We start from the raw sequence: 20,184 nt of genomic DNA, 5'->3' as shown, positions 1-20,184 counted from the left end.
TCAAGATTTACCAATATATTTCCAACAATTTCCATGAGTACTCAAGGAACCTCATCGTCATCATTGTTTTCATCAACAACTCGGCAGAGTTTTAGAAAAAGTTTTGTAGATCTTGTATAGCAGTTTGGCGATGGATAGGTGTTTGGCTTTTTAGGAACAATGAAGAACTTGAGAGTGGGAAATCTATTTCACTAGAGCTCGCAAAAGAAAAAGAAGAATCAAGGTTTGCTATCATCACCCTTTCATAAAAAGAAACAATGCATCTTCGGACATGAATATTTTCTCTTCAGTTTAATTGAATATTTTCTGTACCTTCAGTTTGATTGAAAGTACCATGAACAGTCAAAGAGCCTTAATGTCATCACCATCTTCTTCTTCAACACCTCAATGGAAATATGAGGTGTTTCTTAGTTTTAGAGGCGTGGATACCCGTAGAGGTTTTACTGACCATCTATATGCCGCTTTGAAACGGAAAGGCATTTTGACCTTTAGGGATGATGAAGAACTTGAGAGGGGAAAATCTATTTCACCAGAGTTGTTGAAAGCAATAGAAGAATCGAGGTTTGCTATTATTATTTTCTCAAGAAATTATGCATTTTCAACATGGTGCTTGGATGAACTTGCAAAGATCGTTAGATGCATGAGAGAGACAAGATTGATGATTTGTCCTATTTTTTACGACGTGGATCCATCTAATGTACGAAAACAAACAGGAACTTTTGGACAAGCCTTTGATGAACACGAAAAACGTTTTAAAGAGAACATAAAGATGGTAGAAATGTGGAGGGCTGCATTGAGAGAAGTAGCCAATCTCTCTGGTTGGCATTTACAAGATAGGTAATTTCCATGAAAAATTTATTTCTTTTGATATTTAAATGGGCAATCTTCTTTCATATATCATCAAGTATATAAATAGTTATTAGAATGTAGCATAATATGCATGGATTGAAATATTACAACATATAATAGTTAGAATTTTGTTGTATTCTTAGAAATAGTTTGGGACCCCTGCTTTAGGACTTTGGAAATGCTCCTTTGCAATAATTTAAAAGGAATTACTTGGTTTAAGGACATAACTTTCTATGAACTATAAATCTATTGAGTTTGTCTTTTATCTTCAGTATTATTTTTTTGTGTGTAAAATCGTAATTTACACTTTGTGGTTTTTCCATTGCTCAATTTAGTTCACAAAATTTTAATTACTATATTTATTCCTTTAAAGTTTGGACCAAAATGAAACTATTATGATTTTATCCAACTTAATAGATTTTGTATTTTATGGACAAATTTATCCCACAATTTCATTTCTCTTCTTCCTTTTCCTCTTCCTCCATTGCAGCATGGTCAAGCACTTTGGTGTTGCCATGCCCAACGTCTGGTTCATCTTCTCCATCTTTTGTTTATTTATTTTTTAAACTTTACTTTTGTTATTGTTTTCTAACTCTTTTTAAAGAAAAAAAAAATTGATGAATTGAATATAGTTGGAATTGGGAGCGGTTATTTTGTCAAGCTTGTGGTTTAAGGATTTAAATATGGTAATAGAAACTTAGTTTGCAATTACCTTTTTTTTTTTTTTTTGTGGAAAGATAAGTTAAATCCACAAGCTTCCAGGGGCAGCTTGATGCTTCCAGGGGTGACTAAGCACTTGGGGGCCCTTGTTAAAAATTGAATTTAAGGCCTTTTATATATTTAAATATGACTTTTTTAATAAAAAAAATATTACTTAAACTCTTTTATTTTGTGTTAGATGCAAATTTACTGATTAACCACGTAGAATTTTTTATTTATTTATTTATTTTTTATTATTATTATTATTATTATTTTTTTAAGAAAGCATACAGACACAAAAAATTTGACAACACTTTTCACACCAGTTGATGCGGCAAATTGATAGGGGTAAGTAAAAAAAATATTTTAGTGGTAGACCTAGATGAGAATTATTAAAAGTTTGCCAACTTAACTGTTATGAAAAATGTTGGGAAATTTTTTGTGTATTGCTCTTTTTTATATATATATATATATATATTTTTATTGAGAAGTGCTACATTTATAACATTTTCACAATAAATCTTAGGTGTTAAGTTGTTATTAGTTCTATTTTGAACTTGCCACTGAAATTACTTTTTTGACTACCAATAATAACCAGTAACAACCTAAGACTTATGATTTATTATGAAAAATGCTGTGAACATAACATTTCTTTCTCACTTTGACGAATATTTGGGTTTAATTAATATTATTATAATGAAAGAAATAACCACATTGGTTAAAATTTAGGGGCTATTTTCCACTTGGGGCCTTTAAGCGACCGCCTCATTCACCTATACCATAAAGCCAACCCTGTAGGCTTCTCTAGTCAAAGTCTACGTATAAAATGGTTGACAAACTATACATTTCGATGAGTAATTTTTTTTTGGCTGAGAGATCAGAGATGACTAAAAAAATTAATTCTATGAGAACGTAGGGTTTAAATATAGTAATTGAAACTTTGTATACTAAATTGTGAAAGGACCAAACCAAAGAGTAAATTCCAATTACTAATTTTTTTTGGTAAGATAAGTTAACCCATAGGCTTCTCTAGTCAAAGTCTACCTATAAAATGGTTGACAGACTATACATTTTAATGACAAAAAAAAATTAATTCTAGTATTCTATGATGAAGAGACAATCAATTATTAAGTCACGTGATGCTTTATTTTATGGGCAAACATTCAACAATTTATCTAGCTTGCCCTTGAGAATTTAAGTCAATTGAAGTCCAATTTACGAGACATTTATAACTATAAGGAAATCAAATTTGTGCCTGTTTTGGTTTGGTTAGGAGGGAAAAATATTTCGATACTGATTAATACCGTTGTACATATCTTGGGGTTACCGCTATCTATAGAAAAATTATTAGGTACTCCCGGAGTACCATAAATGTGTACTCCCCGCTCTCAAATGAATAGTAAGTCCCCCCATAAATTTAATTCGTAGGACCCACCATTCATGTGAAAGGAGGAAGTATGCATTTATGTTACTTCGGGAGTACACAATAATTTCCCCTATTTATATACTTCCATCCATATATATATATATATATATGTAAGGTTGAATTTATTCAACCATCTAATTGGCTTTATTCCGTGCCAAATTTGCTTGTAATTCAGCATTTAGTAACCCTGTATTTAGGTGGGTATGATGTAAGGGTAGTGAGTGAGATAGAGTGAAGATTGCTCAAGAGTGTGCAAGAAAACAGAGACTCGCGGCTGGGCCTCGAGAGTGACTCGCAGCTGCAGGCCGCCAGATGCAGCACACGTGCCAAGCATGCTGGAAGGTGAACAGTCATGCAAGTTGGAGCACTACAGGACAAAACAGGACAACTGGCCATATGGTTATCTCGCGACTGGATCTCGCGACTTAGTCAAGCCGCGAGGTCAAGCCGCGAGCCACCCCTGTTTTGTAAAACCTGACGTTTCACATTCCTCTCCCACTCAAGTATAAATACCCCTTTTACCCACGATTGTGAGAGAGCTTTCAGAGAGAATTTTGAGAGAGAAACCCTAACGAAAAACAAGATTGATTCACCCACAATCTATACATTAGAGTCTCTTCAAATTCCTCAACTCTCTTCCTCTCCATTTTCAAATCCTTGAGAGGCATTATACCAAACCTGATTCTCACCATCATCATCACTGTGAGACAGCTGTTTGGATTTCTGGGAAGCAGTTAGGAAGGAACCAATCTTCATTGGTTGATGCTACGGTCTAGTAGCGGAATCCGGGAAGCTAGAAAAGAAAAAGGTTCGGCGTAACCTCGTTGGAGCAAGAAGTTTGGAGGGCTTAGGTGCACTGGGTAGATTAGGCTTGGAGGGTCTATTGCTGTCCATGTATCCCAACTGTATTTTCTAGTGGATTGTTTACCGCTTGGAGGGCGGCGGAGAGGTTTTACGCCGAGGGCTTCGGTTTCCTCTTCGATAACACATCGCGTGTTGTCTTTGTGTTTGCATCTTTCTTCCTCTCTATCTTTGCCTTTTTATTATCTGTTGTGGATTGTGTTTTGTTTTGTCTTAGATAGTTTTTAACCAATTCCATATTATAGCTTATGTTAAGTTTCCGCACACTTGTTGTTTGACATATTGCTTGAATTGGTTAAGTTGTAATTTGGGGGTCTAAACGTTCAAGGGTGTTTATACACGTTTTTGAACTTTCAATTGGTATCAGAGCGAGTACACTGCTATTGGTTTCATTACCATTGTGTGATCCTTGACTCCCTTTTGAGATGGATCGGTCTCAATCCCTAAATGCACCTCCATATTTTGATGGTAGTAATTATGCTTTTTGGAAGGTTCGCATGAGAGATTTTATGTGCTCTATTGATGAATCCGTTTGGGATGCTGTTGAGATTGGTTGGACCAGACCTGAGGCAACCAAATCCACTTGGGATAAGGCAGCACTTGCTGCATCTAATGCTAACAGTAAAGCACTCAATGCTATTTTCTGTGGTGTGTCTCCCGATGAATTTCACAGGATTTCTCATATTACCGTTGCCAAAGAGGCATGGGAGATTTTGGAAACCACCTATGAAAGCACGAAGAAAGTGAAAGACACCAAGTTGCAAATGCTGACCACTCGGTTTGAGGAGCTCAAAATGAGTGAGGATGAGTCTTTTGACTCTTTCTATGGGAAGCTAAATGAGGTGGTTGTAAGCAAGTTCAACTTGGGGGAGAAAACAGAGGATTCAAAAATTGTAAGGAAGATCCTTCGATCATTACCGGAAAGTTTTCATGCTAAAGTAACGGCGATTGAAGAGAGCAAGGACCTTGATGACATCAAAGAACAGGAGCTGGTTGGTTCTCTGCAGACTTATGAGATGTCGCTGCCCAATCAACGGAAGAGTAAATCTCTTGCTCTAAAGACCATTAATGAGAAGGTGGAAGATCAAGACTCATCAGGAGAAGATGTGGTTGACAAAGATGTTGCATACCTTGTCAAAAATTTCAGAAAGTTCTTGAAATTCAAAAGTAATGGCAAATTTGATGATAAAAGAAAATTCCAAAGTTCTGGAAGGGAGAAAAGGGAATTCAAAAAGAAATATGGAAAAGAATCCCAATCTACACAAGGTGTCACTTGCTTCGAATGTAATGGGCATGGACACTTTAAGAAGGAATGTCCAAATTATTTGAAATCGAAAGGTAAAGTGTATGCCACGACTTTGAGTGACTCGGATTCGTCTAACTCAGAATCTGAAGAGAGCTGTGATGGAGAGGGGAACTATTCAGCTTTTATGACTATTGCTCATGTTGAATCTTCAGATGAGTTGAATCTGCTTGTACGAGACCTTGGAGAACATAGTGATGATGAATCACTAGGAATTGTTGAAGAATCAGATGCTGAAGAAGATGAAAGCACAGCAAATCTTCAAGAGAATTATAACTCACTCTTGGAGAAGTCGGGTCAGTACACAAGGGTGGCCAAGGCTGCTGTGAGAAAAATGAAGAAGGCTGAGGAGGACTACAATAGTCTCCTAATCCGATATAGGGAGGCCAAATGTGAGATAGAAACACTGAATGGTGAGTTGTCCGAAGCTTACACAAAAGTGAGATTTCTTAAGAATGAGGTTGTGCAAGCAAATGCTAAAATAGAGAGGGTCACCACCAAGAAGCTAGATGATGTTATCTCATCTCAAAAGAGCTTTTCAGACAAATCTGGATTGGGATATACCGGAGGAAGTAGTTCATTTGGAAATGTCACTAAAGAAGTGAAGTTTGTAAAGGCCAAAGATCCAGTTGTAGCTGACCCTACTGATGAGAAGCTCAAGATGGAGGAGAAGAAGAATGTGGTGAACCAACGGATGTTGAATCCCCGTAATCAATCTGTGAGCAGATCTGAATCTCGTGCCAAGTCACGACCACGACCACAAAGAAGTCCTAGAGCAACTTATGTGTGTCACTATTGCGGACTTCAAGGGCATATTCGACCAAATTGCCAAAAGCTGAAAGCAAAGAATAGTACAACTCCTCAAAGGTCAGGAGGACCTAGAAATGATAGAAGAAGTTGGACAGGTGATTAATCTAGAGATCAGAATGGTGATCCCGGAATGATGAACGTGATGAAGATGATTGGTGCATTCACCAACTGCTTGGAAAGCTTCTCACGAAGGTTTGAAAGCCCTAACTCCCGTACCCAATCCTATAAGGAAATTACCCCAAACGCAAGTGACGTGTGGGTGAAAAAGGGTACTCATGCATAAGCATTACAACATGTCCATGCATTAATACTTCCTATGCTTTGTGACGATGTCTGTTTGTTTGATTGCTGTTTTTGCTGTTGGTTGTTTGCTTGTCTTCTTGTGCATATTTTTAATTTTGTTTTATCAATCTTTTTGCTTTTAGTGTCAAAAATCCAAAAATCACATAAAAATTAGAAAATCAAAAACTTGATTGACTTTGTTGAGCTTTTGTCTCAAAGCTTGTTTTGTCTTGTACCTTTGTGCTAATGGCTTTGTGCATTTTCGAGTATTGCTTGTTTTCATGCACTCATATCTCTGTGGGAGAAATCTTGAAATCTATGTGATTGTTGTAAATAGATCTTCAAACTTGTCATGAATGATTAGTGAATGGTTTTGTTGATCTTGAGACATGCATAGACTTGTGTCTATATATCTTCCCACTCTTTATTTTTGTTTTGCTAAAAAGAGCTCACCAAATGTAAATCTCCAAATGAAAAGAGATATTGAGCTGCAAAAGCCTGTCGCACATTCTAGTATTCGACTAGGAAAAAGGGTAAGCGACTTTATATTAAAGAAAATGTTTATTCAAAAAGCCAAAGGCTTGTTCATTAAAGTGAAATGTCAAATATCACTCTCACAATGAGAGGTGATTGCCTCAAAAGATCAAAAAGATCAAATGTTATGATTAAAAGTGGAGTCAAATGTAAAGCTCCAAGTTATGTTATCAAGTTTTGTGGGAGGTCATATATACATATTTCTATAATTGAGATGGGTCACATGATCTAGTGCTAATTGTGTATGTCTTGGTTGAATTGATCATTGAAGCTTCACATTAGACTAAGGACTATCTCATTGTTGATATCCACACACAACACACAAGTTTATGTTCAATAAATGCCATATTCATTTGTGTGATTGTACTTGATGAAATGTGTTTTCACATGCTCAATCTTTGTTAATTCAAGCACAAAAAGATTTTTGAGTGTTTTAGGTGTTTTTGGAAAGTATTTTGTTTGAAAAATCTGAAAATTTCAAAAATCCAGTTTTGCCCTGTTTTGGCGGCTCAGTCACGGGTATTTCAAGTCGCGAGCCTCAGTCGCGTCTTCGCAGGTCATTTTTGGTGACTTGTTCACGAGTGGAAGGTCCAGTCGCGAGGGTTACTCAGAGATTTTCGCAGCTAAGCTCGCAACTCATTCGCGGGTAGACCTTCCAGTCGCGAAAAACACTTAGAAAATTTTTTTTCAAATTTTTGTCCTTGAGTGTTTTGGCGGCTTGAACTGGCGACTGTGTGGTGACTTAATCAAGTCGCGAAAAACGCGTGTTTGGCATAAATAGAAGCAGTTTTTAACTCTTTTTCAGTTTTCCCTTGAACATTTGTAACTGTTCATCTTCTCTCTAAACTATCTCCTTCCCAAACACTCCGTGAATCCATTTTCAAATCTCATTGGTGCTTCATTTCTTGTCCAAATCATCAAGAAAAGGTATGGGTTTTGATTTCTCAATCTCATTTTACCTATTTCATGGATATTTCTTTTACCGTTTGGATTGATATTGTGTTCGAAACATTTCTCTCTTTGTGTGATGGGTATGGCCTGTTATGTTTGCTATTGTTCTCATCTATTTTCATGTTGAGTGGTCACAATGTGTTTTTCATTGTTCTGATATTTGCCTGTTGTTGAGTCTGAAAATCTTTTCTTAAATGGGTTTGGTGTTTATTTAACTTGCTCATTTCACTTGCTTGAGTATTGATGTTGGATTTCGGTATTGGTTACTGAGTTTTTATGATAACATAATGTGTGTCTCTCAACCATGGGCTCTAGTTTGGATGATTTGTTACTTCATGTTGAAATATTTTCTCATGTTCATATCTCTTGTGGAGTGTTTTATGATATCTGCTCTAAATGTTCGAATGCTGTATCTGTTTACATATCATGGTCATGATAACCTGTCTCATTGACAGTTTTGTTAGTTGTTTTGTCTATCTATGCCTTTGTGCACTATCACCATTTTGCTGCACCTGTCATTTTGTGCTCCTTTGTATTGTTGGAAGTTTGGTTGGGTCTGCACTATCTTCAGTTTGTATTTATGTATTGAAATTTTTTTTGCATTGAATCTTGTTGACATTTATCTTGTGTGGTACTTGAGCATATTCAGAAACGCATTGATGAGCTTGTGGCACTTCTCTACTCCACAAACAACCATGTCCAAATGCGTCTCGAGACTATGGAGAATCAGCTAGATGCTATTCAACAAAAGTTGGACGAGAGCCTTTAGCTATTCATGACAAAAAGGGGGAGATAAGCATTCAGTAAGGGGGAGAAAGTTTCAAAGGGAAGTGTGCATAGTGATAGGGGGAGTACACACATACTTTTGTCATACTTTTGTTTTTTAGTCTTATCCTCTAAACTTATAGGTTTAGGTTTATGTTTGTTGGACTATTTAATGTTTATATGGGTTTGATACACTGTGTTTTTGGTGTATAGTTGTTTCTAACTCTTAACCTATACTCTTGGTTTAAACTTTAATATATTTTGATGATGTTATTCAGGATGTTTTGTGTTTATACCCATGTGCTTTTGTAAGCTTTTAGGGTTAATGTTTTATGCATAGGTTTGTAGGCTTTATGGTATGTACCTTGCTTAATGCAGCCTTTATGCTATGTTGAAATCAGTACTTTAATCTAAATGTCTTGCATTTTGATTTATGTACTGTCACTCTTGTGCCCTTGTAGGATTGTTCCTAGATGCATATACCTTGTGTACTATGCATTGGTTGAGTGTTGAACATACAAGTGTCTTGCCTTGTGCTTGTTAACTTGTATGTCCTTGTGTTCATTCCAAGTGTGAATGAGCACTGTGATCACTACCTTGTGGTGTTCACTTGGTTGTTCAAGCCATAGTTTGTTTCTTAACTCCATCTTTGCTTGATCACATATTGCCTGTTTCATATGCATTTTATGATTTTCTGCTTACAATGATCATGGTGTATTGTTGTGTTTCAGGAGTATTATGTTCACATGATTCAAGTGCTTCACAGCTTCTAGAGTTAGGTGTGATTGAGTTTTGTTCAACTGTTCCCAACTCACATGTTAAGTCTAGAGTTTGTTTTAGGGTTTTGTCACGGAATAGCCAAAGGGGGAGATTGTAAGGTTGAATTTATTCAACCATCTAATTGGCTTTATTTCGTGCCAAATTTGCTTGTAATTCAGCATTTAGTAACCCTGTATTTAGGTGGGTTTGATGTAAGGGTAGTGAGTGAGATAGAGTGAAGATTGCTCAAGAGTGTGCAAAAAAACAGAGACTCGCGGCTGGGCCTCGCGGGTGACTCGCGGCTGCAAGCCGCCAGACGCAGCACACGTGCCAAGCATGCTGGAAGGTGAACAGTCATGCAAGCTGGAGCACTACAGGACAAAACAGGACAACTGGCCATATGGTTATCTCGCGACTGGATATCGCGACTTAGTCAAGCCGCGAGGTCAAGCTGCGAGCCACCCCTGTTTTGTAAAACCTGACGTTTCACATTCCTCTCCCACTCAAGTATAAATACCCCTTTTACCCACGATTGTGAGAGAGCTTCCAGAGAGAATTTTGAGAGAGAAACCCTAAAGAAAAACAAGATTGATTCACCCACAATCTATACATTAGAGTCTCTTTAAATTCCTCAACTCTCTTCCTCTCCATTGTCAAATCCTTGAGAGGCAGCTGTTTGGATTTCTGGGAAGCAGTTAGGAAGGAACCAATCTTCATTGGTTGATGCTACGGTCTAGTAGCGGAATCCGGGAAGCTAGAAAAGAAAAAGGTTCGGCGTAACCTCGTTGGAGCAAGAAGCTTGGAGGGCTTAGGTGCACTGGGTAAATTAGGCTTGGAGGGTCTATTGCTGTCCATGTATCCCAACTGTATTTTCTAGTGGATTGTTTACCGCTTGGAAGGCAGCGGATAGGTTTTACGCCGAGGGCTTCGGTTTCCTCTTCGATAACACATCGCGTGTTGTCTTTGTGTTTGCATCTTCCTTCCTCTCTATCTTTGCCTTTTTATTATCTGTTGTGGATTGTGTTTTGTTTTGGCTTAGATAGTTTTTAACCAATTCCATATTATAGCTTATGTTAAGTTTCCGCACACTTGTTGTTTGACATATTGCTTGAATTGGTTAAGTTGTAATTTGGGGGTCTAAACATTCAAGGGTGTTTATACACGTTTTTGAACTTTCAATATATATGTGTGTGTATTTATTTTTGTGTTTATATTTATGTTTAAATTTATCAACATATAATTTTAAAATCTACATATTTTATAAGTCCAAATATTGGCATAAGTTCATTAACCTAATGTATTAGCTTAAACAACAAATTATTTATTTGTTTGTTTAAAATTTTAGATATATTTTATTGCATGCTAGAAAAATTCCTGATTTAACCCGGTAATTTATTTGGTACATTTAGAGTACCGGTACCAATTTAATTGCCGGTATGATATTGATTTCTATGTTTATAACACTTTTTATAACTCAATGTGGTGCTTTAACAACCCAAAATTACTTTCTTTTTTTCTTTTTTTTTCAAGTTAGAGTTTTGATTAAGTTTACGTTGGGAATGCATGTCCTTTTTAAAAGGATTTAGTTTTGGCCCAATCTTTGTTTTGGGTAAATAAAAACTTTAAAGCACATTTTAACCATTTTATTCACAAATCAACTGTTTACATGATTTTATTCAATAAAAAACTGTTTACATAATTTTGAAGAAGTAAAGCTTCTAGTAGTTTATAGTGATATTAGTGTCTAAATAGAAATTTAAAGAACACCTTCTCTGAAGCGAGGAAATAAAATCCTAAATTGGGCCTCGACTCAAGAGGTAAAGATTTGCATTTGTTTTGGCTCTATGGCTTAACTTTTATTATTTCTACTCAAGCAACGGTTGGCGGCTCCAAGAATTTTGTTTAGGGGGGTCATTAAATTTTTTTAATAAAAACAGAACTTGAATATATCGAGTTACTGACCCAAAAAAAAAAAAAAAAATTAATACATGAAGTTTTACAATTTCCTTCTATAAGTATTCAAATTTTGAATTGAAGGTTGAATTTAATCAACCATCTTGTTGGCTTTATTCCATGCCAAATTTGCTTGTATTTCAGCAATTAGTAACCTTGTATTTAGGTGGGATTGTTGTAAGGGTAGTGAGTGAGATAGAGTGTTGAAATGCTCAAGAGTGTGCAAGAAAACAGAGACTCGCGACTGGATCTCGCGGGTGACTCGCGGTTGCAAGCCGCCAGAATATGCACACGTGCCAGGCATGCCAGAAGTTGAAGCGTCATGCTAGCTGGAGCACTACAGGACAAAAATAGGACAACTGGCCGTTCTGTTATCTCGCGGCTGGATCTCGCGACTCAGTCAAGCCGCGAGCCAGCCCTATTTTGAAAAACTTGACTCTTCACATTCCATTCTCACTCCAATATAAATACCCCTTATACCCACGAAAGAAAGAGAGCTTCTAGAGAGAATTTTGAGAGAGAAACCCTAGAGTTATACAAGATTGATTCATTCACAATCTTCACATAAGAGACTCTTCAAATTCCTCAACTCTCTTCATTTTCATTGTTAAAGCCTTGAGAGGTCTTTTTACCAAAACATTTTTTCACCATATCCATTACTGTGAGAGGGATGTTTGGTGTTCTGGGAAGCAATTAGGAAGGAACCAATCTACATTGGTTGATGCTATGGTCAAGTAGCGGAATCCAAGAAGCTAGAAAAGAAATAGGTTCGGCGCAACCTCGTTGGAGGAAGAAGCTTGGAGGGCTTAGGTACACTGGGTAGAGTAGGCTTGGAGGGTCTATTGCTGTTCATGTATCCCAACTACATTTTCTAGTGGATTACCGCTTGGAGGGCGGCGGAGAGGTTTTACGCCGAGGGCTTCAGTTTCCTCTTCGATAACACATCGTGTGTTGTCCTTGTGTTTGCATCTTCCTTCCCTTTATCTTTGCCTTTTATTTTCTGCTGTGGATGTGATTTTAATTGGCTTAGATTGTTTACTAATTCTGTTTATAGCTTGTGTTCACTTTCAGCACACTAGTTGTTTGTTATAAAGCTTGAATTGGTTATTTTGTAATTGGGGGTCTAAACGTTCAAGGGTGTTTTATACACTATTTGAACTTTCAGAATTGTTATATGATAGTTCATTATAAGTATCTATTGCCAATGTGGGTAGCTATGAGCCTATAATTATTTTATTTTGTTAAGTTTATCTAACATTTTTATTTTTATGCAGTTTTTATTATCTATTTTTTATTGTTTTTATAAAAATATTTTAAACTAAATGACTAAAGTAAACTCATTGGCTTTGTATTAATTATTGACGTACACAACCACACTCATTCATACATAAAATTATACACTAGTGTCTACTTAACCAATCAATTGCTTGGACAATCATTAACTTTACGTTTTTTTTTTTCTTGAATTTTACTAACTTTATAACAAAAAGTTATTATAACATAATAACAATATACACACATGTAACAAACCATATCTATTTCCTAATTATTAAATTATTTATATTTATATTATAGTGTACACACAAACATCCGCACACATCATAATTCATACAAATAATATTATAACAAAAAGTAATGCACGCAATTAATATTAAACACACTCATACACATAATATAAATTTATAAAAAATAGTGACACTTACAATTCACAAACACTTACTTTTTATTCTTAGAGTTGGAAATACTTGTAATAAGAATGTGTAAAATTTAAATCAGGGTGTGCAAAAATATTTTTAAGAAAAAAAATTATAGTATTAAACTAAAAAAAAAAAATTATATATAAATTTTTTTTTTTTTTTTGGGAAGTTAGGGGGTTCATTTGAACCCCTTGAGAATAGTGTAGAGCCGCCCATGAAGCAACCTTAAATTTGATGGATATGTTTCAACCAAGTATATCAAAAACTATAGCTCTGAATATGTTAGTTTGAACTATATAACTAATATAATAATATATAATTCTTATATGAGTAGTCCTATCCACGTTGCTTGAGCTAATGAATTAACATGTGTTTGAGCAAGGAGGATTCTTGCCTAATATTTTTCTTCCTCCCCTGTGGTCTTGTAAAATGTGTTTGGACCATCATGTAAATATTTTCTATCTTCTTCACAGGCATGAGTCCGAATTTATCCAACACATCGTGAAAGAGATGATGGAGAAATTGAGTTCTAAATCCTCAAGCATTACCAAAAACTTGGTAGGAATAGAGTCTACCATGGCAAAATTGATCCCTCTGTATTTAGGTTTTGAGAATAATGTTTGCATGATAGGGATTTATGGTATGGGGGGATTGGGGAAGACAACTCTAGCTAGAGTTGTTTACGATGAATTTTGTGGTCATTTTGAAGGTTCTAGCTTTATTACTAATGTTAGGGAAGATTCAAAAAAACATGGTTTGCCTCAATTACAACAGCAGCTTCTTGTGGACATTTTGGAGGACAAAAATATACATATAGGGAATGTTTATGATGGAGTTGACATAATCAAGAAGAGGTTATGTTGTAAAAAAGTTCTACTTGTTATAGATGATGTTGACCATTTGGACCAATTAGAAAAATTGGTTGGAGAGCATGGCTGGTTTGGATTGGGTAGTTGGATCATCATAACAACTAGAGATGAACATGTGTTGATCCAACATGGAGTGCTTAAAAGATATAATCCTAATGGATTAAATAATGGTGATGCTTTAAAACTTTTTTGTTTGAAAGCCTTCAAAAATGAGCAACCCAAAGAAGGTTATATGCAGCTCTCCCAGAATGTTGTAGAATATGCTAATGGCCTTCCATTAGCTCTTGTTACTTTCGGTTCCTTTTTGGTTGGAAGAACAATATATGAATGGCAAAGTGCGTTGGAAAGTTTTAAAAAAACTAAAGGAGAAATATTTGATATACTGAAAATAAGTTATGATGGATTAGAGAAAGAGTGGAAGGAAATATTCTTAGATATTGCATGTTTCTTTAGAGGAATGAATAAAGATGAAGTAATACAGATATTACAGAATTGTGGTTTTGATGCAATAATTGTTATAAGTGTTCTTGTGGAAAGATCTCTATTAACCGTGGATGACAACAGATGTTTAGGGATGCATGATCTAATAACAGAAATGGGTCAAAAAATTATTCGTTTTGAATCAAGTGGAAATCGAGGAAAGCAGAGTAGGTTGTGGTTTATTGAGGAGTTGCTGCATGTATTGGAGAACAATATGGTAAGAAAAATGACAAAGCTATAATTTTATTCAGTGAATAAGATTTAGTAGGTATCGTTACATAATTTTTTTTTAATTAATTAGTTCTTTAAAAAAATTCCAATAGGTAAGTGGTTACATAAGTATTAAAGTAACAAAATAAAGAACAAAACATTCATTTACCATGAAAATATATTTTCAATGATGATATCTTATATTTTGGAAAAAAATAATATCTCTTTGTAATTGTTTATAAAATTGAACTTATTTTTCTTGATGTAATAATCTAATCATTCATCTCTTGGTTACTACCTAGAACAAAAGTCTATCTTCACATTATACACACACACACACACACACACACACACACACACATATATATATATATATATATATAAATCATTTTGTAGGCTTCATTTAAAAAAAATTATCTTTCCATCACTTTCAAAGCAAAGTTGTGATTTACTAATTTTTTCCCCAGTTGGTCTTGAATTTCTTAAAGGTGGAAAGTGCACCTTTTTAGTTTTAGTGTATGAATTTTAAACAGATTAATAAGAAAAAAAAAACTTTAAAATAAGATCTAATACAATCTATTAATAGGCCTCAATATGTACTACATTTTACTATTAACATATGATGTTGTACTATGATCTATTAGTTACTAATGGGACTCTTTAGTATCCATTTGGGTTAGTTTTATGAAAGTTCATGTTTTGAAAATTTTAGAAGTTGTGTTTTGAAAATGTGTTTTTCAAAATTAAATTAAGTGTTTGGTAAAATATGTAGAAAGTCTTGTTGCTACGAAAAATTGTAGTGTAAAAATGCAATTTTCTGGTGATTTCGATGATTTGCGATTTGAAAACGCAACTTTTCTTCTATTATAAAAATGTCATTTTCTTAAAAATGCAAAGCCAAACACCAAATGGTATATAATTTGAAGTACATTTTACTATTTTTAACTATTAAATTAACTATTAAATTTGAGGTTGGGCTCACCATATTGGAGGGGCTATAGGGGAGGAGGAATTAAAAAAAAAAAAAAAAAATTGTAGAGAGTTTTATATATGGAAAACTTAGGAAGTAGATTTTATTTTATTATTTATTTCCTTCATAGCTTTAAAAACGGTATAAAACTTGAATAATTCTAGTATTCTAATCATTTGATTGTGCTAATCACCAAGCTTTTACTTTTGAAATCTTAGGCAACAGAAGCAATTCAAGCCATAGTTGTCACAAACGAGGAAGATGATTTCAACTTTGAAGAGTTTTCTGAAGGGTTTTCAAAGATGTCTAATCTTAGATTGCTGATAATTGATAGCCTGATTGTTCCTAATGACCAAAGACATCTTGCTCTTCCTAATAACCTAAGATATCTTTCGTGGAGCCACTGTCCTTTTAAATGTTTGACATCCAATGACAAACAAAAGGCGTTTGTTCAACTTGACTTGCAGGACAGCAAATTTGAATATCTTTGGGAAGGAGTAATGGTAATTTTGATTATTTTAACTGCCCTTTCTTTTATTTATTATTATTTCTTTATTTTTTAAGTGTAGCTACAAATACACTCCCGTTGTATTTGAGCTTCCTTCTTTCATTTATAAAGCGGTTTTAATTTAAAAGAATTCTTTACTTATTAAATTAATTTCTACGTTTAATGAAAACTCTTTTATTTTTTTGGTAACAGCGTTCAGTCAACTTAAAGTTCATTGATCTTAGTCATTCCAAAAACCTTATTAGGACACCTGACTTTTCAGGTGTTCCAATACTTGAGGGACTAAACCTTTCTTGGTGCTCTCGATTGGTTGAGGTCCACCCATCTATTGGTCAACTCAGCAAGCTTAGGTATTTAAATCTGCAACGCTGCGAATCTCTTACCGATCTTCCCAGCATGTCCAATGAAATACAGTCCCTTACAGTTCTTGATCTTGATTATTGCTACAAATTCAGTTCATTTCCAAAATTTACTGGAATTATGAAAAGCCTATCAGAACTTAAATTATGTTGGACTGCTATTAAGAAAGTAGAACCCTCATCAATCAAGTGTTTGACTGCCCTTACTTTATTAAATCTAAGATTCTGCAAAAATCTCGAATGTCTTCCAAGCAACATGGATAATTTGAGGTCTCTTGAAACACTCGATCTTTACGGATGCTCAAATCTAAAATCTTTGCCAAGGCTTCCATCAACTGTAAGATTTATGGATGCTGAAGGTTGTTATTCCCTAAAATGGTCACCAGCACGAGTCAAACTGAGTATCTGGTCACAATCTCTCTCTCAGTGGCTTCCGTATGATGAGAGCATCATTCAAGTGGAATTTAGAACATTGTTCCATTTCCTACAGGTAATCTCTTTTCTCTCTCTCTCTTGAATTGTTAAACAATAACAATAGTTGTGTTTTGGTTACAGGGACTCATTTGTCATAAAATCGTTTGTGGAAATTCTTCCCAAAGGGAAGAGGATGGATCTAGAACTGAATTTCAGATAATTATTCCATCATGTTTAGCTCAAAAAGTGGGGAATTCAATAAGCATAGAGCTGCCTTCAAATTGGTATAATAGTAAATGGGTAGGATTCACTCTCTTGGCTACACTATCAGGAATTATATGGTGCGAATATGACATTAAAGCTCGTGTGATAGCCATTGGTGATATGCCTCAAAATCACGGTGCCTCTGAACTTTTTACTACCTTGATATGTTGTTGTGGGGTCCTTATTTGCCTATTGAATTTGTCTCGTGATGATTGGTTTGCTAAAGTTGGGAATGGTGAATGCAATCAGATTAAGGTTATATTTGAGACCGATAAAAGAACTCTATATGTGAGGGAATGTGGGGTCAGTTTGATATACGAGCAAGATGTGGACAAGTTCAACCAAACAAGTGCACAATGTTTGATTGAGAGCATCCGGGATGTAATTATCGGTAAATTCAGTGGTAATGTCGAATCCTATTCTATCTTATTTTCTTTCTAAATATACATCTAGTTTTTTCACTGGCAAGTAAGTCAAACCATTTTTCTTTTTCTTCTTTTGGCTCACCATGCACAAGCAATCCCAATCACCCTATGCTTTCTTTGTACCTGAAAATTAAACTTAAATTTTACTAGATGAGTTTATTGGCAATTGTTTAAGCCTCTATATCATCATCACTTACAAGAAGCTTAATAATTAGTAAAACATTAGGCAAGCAGTTAAGAATATGATCTAGATAGGAAATACATTCTCAAGCTTCACACATTACATTTCTCTATGGATTTTGATAATTTAGATCTCTCAATGCTAATTTGGCATCTTGTTTGTAACTATCATATATTATGCTATTTTGCATATTAATTTTGTGTTGGCAAATGCAATACAACTTTCCTTGATAAATTTTTGAAATGTAAAAGCTAGAGACTGTATAGTATTTCCTTCCTTACCATGTATATTCTTCATAATGATTGGTGTCATGCCTTCCAAAATAGGTAGGAAGCAAACTCCAATTACACTCATTAATAATGGGTGAATTATTATTATTATTATTATTATTATTATTATTATACTAACTCGGGTTTTTACATATATGCAGTTGCTAATGATGATGATGAGGATGATGATGATGATGATGAACTTTAAGGATTTTGCAATGGTAGATGGTTCAGTCCTATTTTGGCATACCATTTGTAAGTTCAAAAATTATGCTAATTTTCATATTCACTTTGTGTAGAGCTAGCAAAAGCAAGAGAAATTTTCCTCATAAATTTTTGAAACGTGAAAACTAGAGACTGTGTAGTACTTGCTTCTCTACCATGTTTGTACTTCATAATCATTGGTGCTATGCCTTCCAGGAAGGGCAAGGAGGAACTCCAATTATACTGATTATTAATGAGTGAAATATTATTATTTTTTGTTTTAATTATAGTACCATACTAGCTCAAGTTTTCACATATATGCAGGTGATAACAATTGATGTTTGTAGAAGATGACACTCATGTCCTACTTAGACTTTGACTGGCTGCTCAATAGTGAAGATTTTCATTAGCTTGAATTTCAATTGAGGCTGTTGCTACTGGATGTGCGTAAACATTTCTGTCAGTATGACTGTTTTTAGATGAAAATCCTGGTATGTTGTGTTGTATTTATAAATGGTTTCAGTTATAATGATTTGGAAATGTATTCAAGTGACATATCCTTGTATCTTGTTTCATAATGACAGTAGAGTGGGGTCTTTTCTTTTCTTTTTTAAAGGGGTTCTAGTCCGTATCAGTGATAATGATTAGGATGACGTTCAATTGAGCCTACTGTTATTGGATGGTATACAAGCTATACTTTCGGTAACTTTGCACAATTCTCTTGTGTACGTAGTGATTTTGAGTTAATTTCTATGAGAGCATGAGTTGTGAATTTTGGAGACGTTTAGAAGCTACTACTTTTTATCAATCAAGCTTTACGATTAGCTAAGCATTCATGCAGTCTTCATTCTAGAATATTTCCTTGCGATTAAAAGGACAACAAACACTATTGGAAGCTTCAAACAAGTTCACCCTTGATGTAATCTTCTTTGATTATTTCTGGGAATTGTCTAGTTGATTGTTATGGCCTAACTAGTATATTGTTAATATCTTTCTTCAAATTAAATCAGCATATCTGGCCAATGTAGAATTTGTGATTCTTCCTTGACATCGCTAAAGGAATCTGCTGACAACATATAGAAGTTGATGTCAATCTTGGAGCATATTGTCTGTTGTATACTCAAAGTCCTTTGAATTGGATGTAGAGACAGGGTCTATTGTATAGTCATTTCTGCTTGCTCATGAAACAAGTTTCACTAATTGGCAGAAGCAAGTTATTATTAGGACAAAAAATTCTTCCTTTCTACATAATTGTTCCTCCACCCCAACCCCTCCCTTTTCTTCTTCTTCTTACTGCAATTTACTATATTTATGCTCAAATTGATTATAAAGCTTGAATATTCCAAATCCTATAACTATTTTAGACCGGAACCACTAGTCTCAAATCTATATTTTGTTAAAATTGGTGGAAATTGAACTGTGCTAAGCTTGTAGACTAAACTAGTATGTAATGCATAGTTGGATTTTTGTTGATGTTACAAGTGTCAAATGCTAGAGAGAGGACAATTGAGAGAGATTCTTGTAGCAAATAACAAAATAGAGAGAAATTTGTGTTAGTTTTGAAAAATAAAAATGATCTTATAATTCCTTGGTCTATCTTTATATCAAAATTATGCTACAATGTAAATGATATTATTATGATGGAATGTAAATAATGATTAAAATCTTGTTAACTGTGGTCCATTTCTATTCTTAGTGACTTGTAATGAAGCACATATTTAGGTGCTACGACAGAAGGGACTTTTATATGTGAGCAGTCAGCATTGCGGTGATTGAATGGTATGTACACTAGTAACTAGATGTCTAAAATGATTGTGAGCTGCAGCAGTTCAAGTACATTAAAAAATATAGCCATATCATTTGAGCAGGTACCAATACACCTTTCAATATTGGATTAAATTAACATGAATCATGACGGATTGGAACCAAATTTATCTACTAATTTGGCAGACAAAAACTTCGACTAGCCCAAACAAACAGTTTCTAATTACCAAAAGAAATGGTATAAACAAAACTATGTGAATTTTAAATGCCAGTTGTGAAACAACTGAAGTTCCCCTGGCTTGCAAACACGGATTCATCCGCAGCACAATAGATAGCATAAGAATTCATATAAAATGAATTAATATATGATATAGCAGT

The 20,184-nt window shown here is 34.7% G+C and overlaps 1 protein-coding gene across 1 annotated transcript; it reads left to right on the top strand.

Annotated features, from left to right (window-relative positions):
- Window positions 1-355: 355 nt before the first annotated feature.
- LOC115960045 (TMV resistance protein N-like) lies at window positions 356-18,046 on the top strand. The gene is made up of 6 exons (XM_031078739.1): window positions 356-837; window positions 13,363-14,455; window positions 15,637-15,921; window positions 16,119-16,775; window positions 16,841-17,354; window positions 18,000-18,046. The coding sequence occupies exons 1-6, from the start codon at window positions 356-358 to the stop codon at window positions 18,044-18,046; spliced, it is 3,078 nt and encodes a 1,025-aa protein (XP_030934599.1).
- Window positions 18,047-20,184: the final 2,138 nt, after the last annotated feature.

This window comes from Quercus lobata, chromosome 9 (assembly GCF_001633185.2).
Source record: "Quercus lobata isolate SW786 chromosome 9, ValleyOak3.0 Primary Assembly, whole genome shotgun sequence".
Taxonomy (NCBI): Eukaryota; Viridiplantae; Streptophyta; class Magnoliopsida; order Fagales; family Fagaceae; genus Quercus; species Quercus lobata.
The sequence above is the reverse complement of the archived record's forward strand: the minus strand, read 5'-3'. Positions and strand labels throughout refer to the sequence as shown.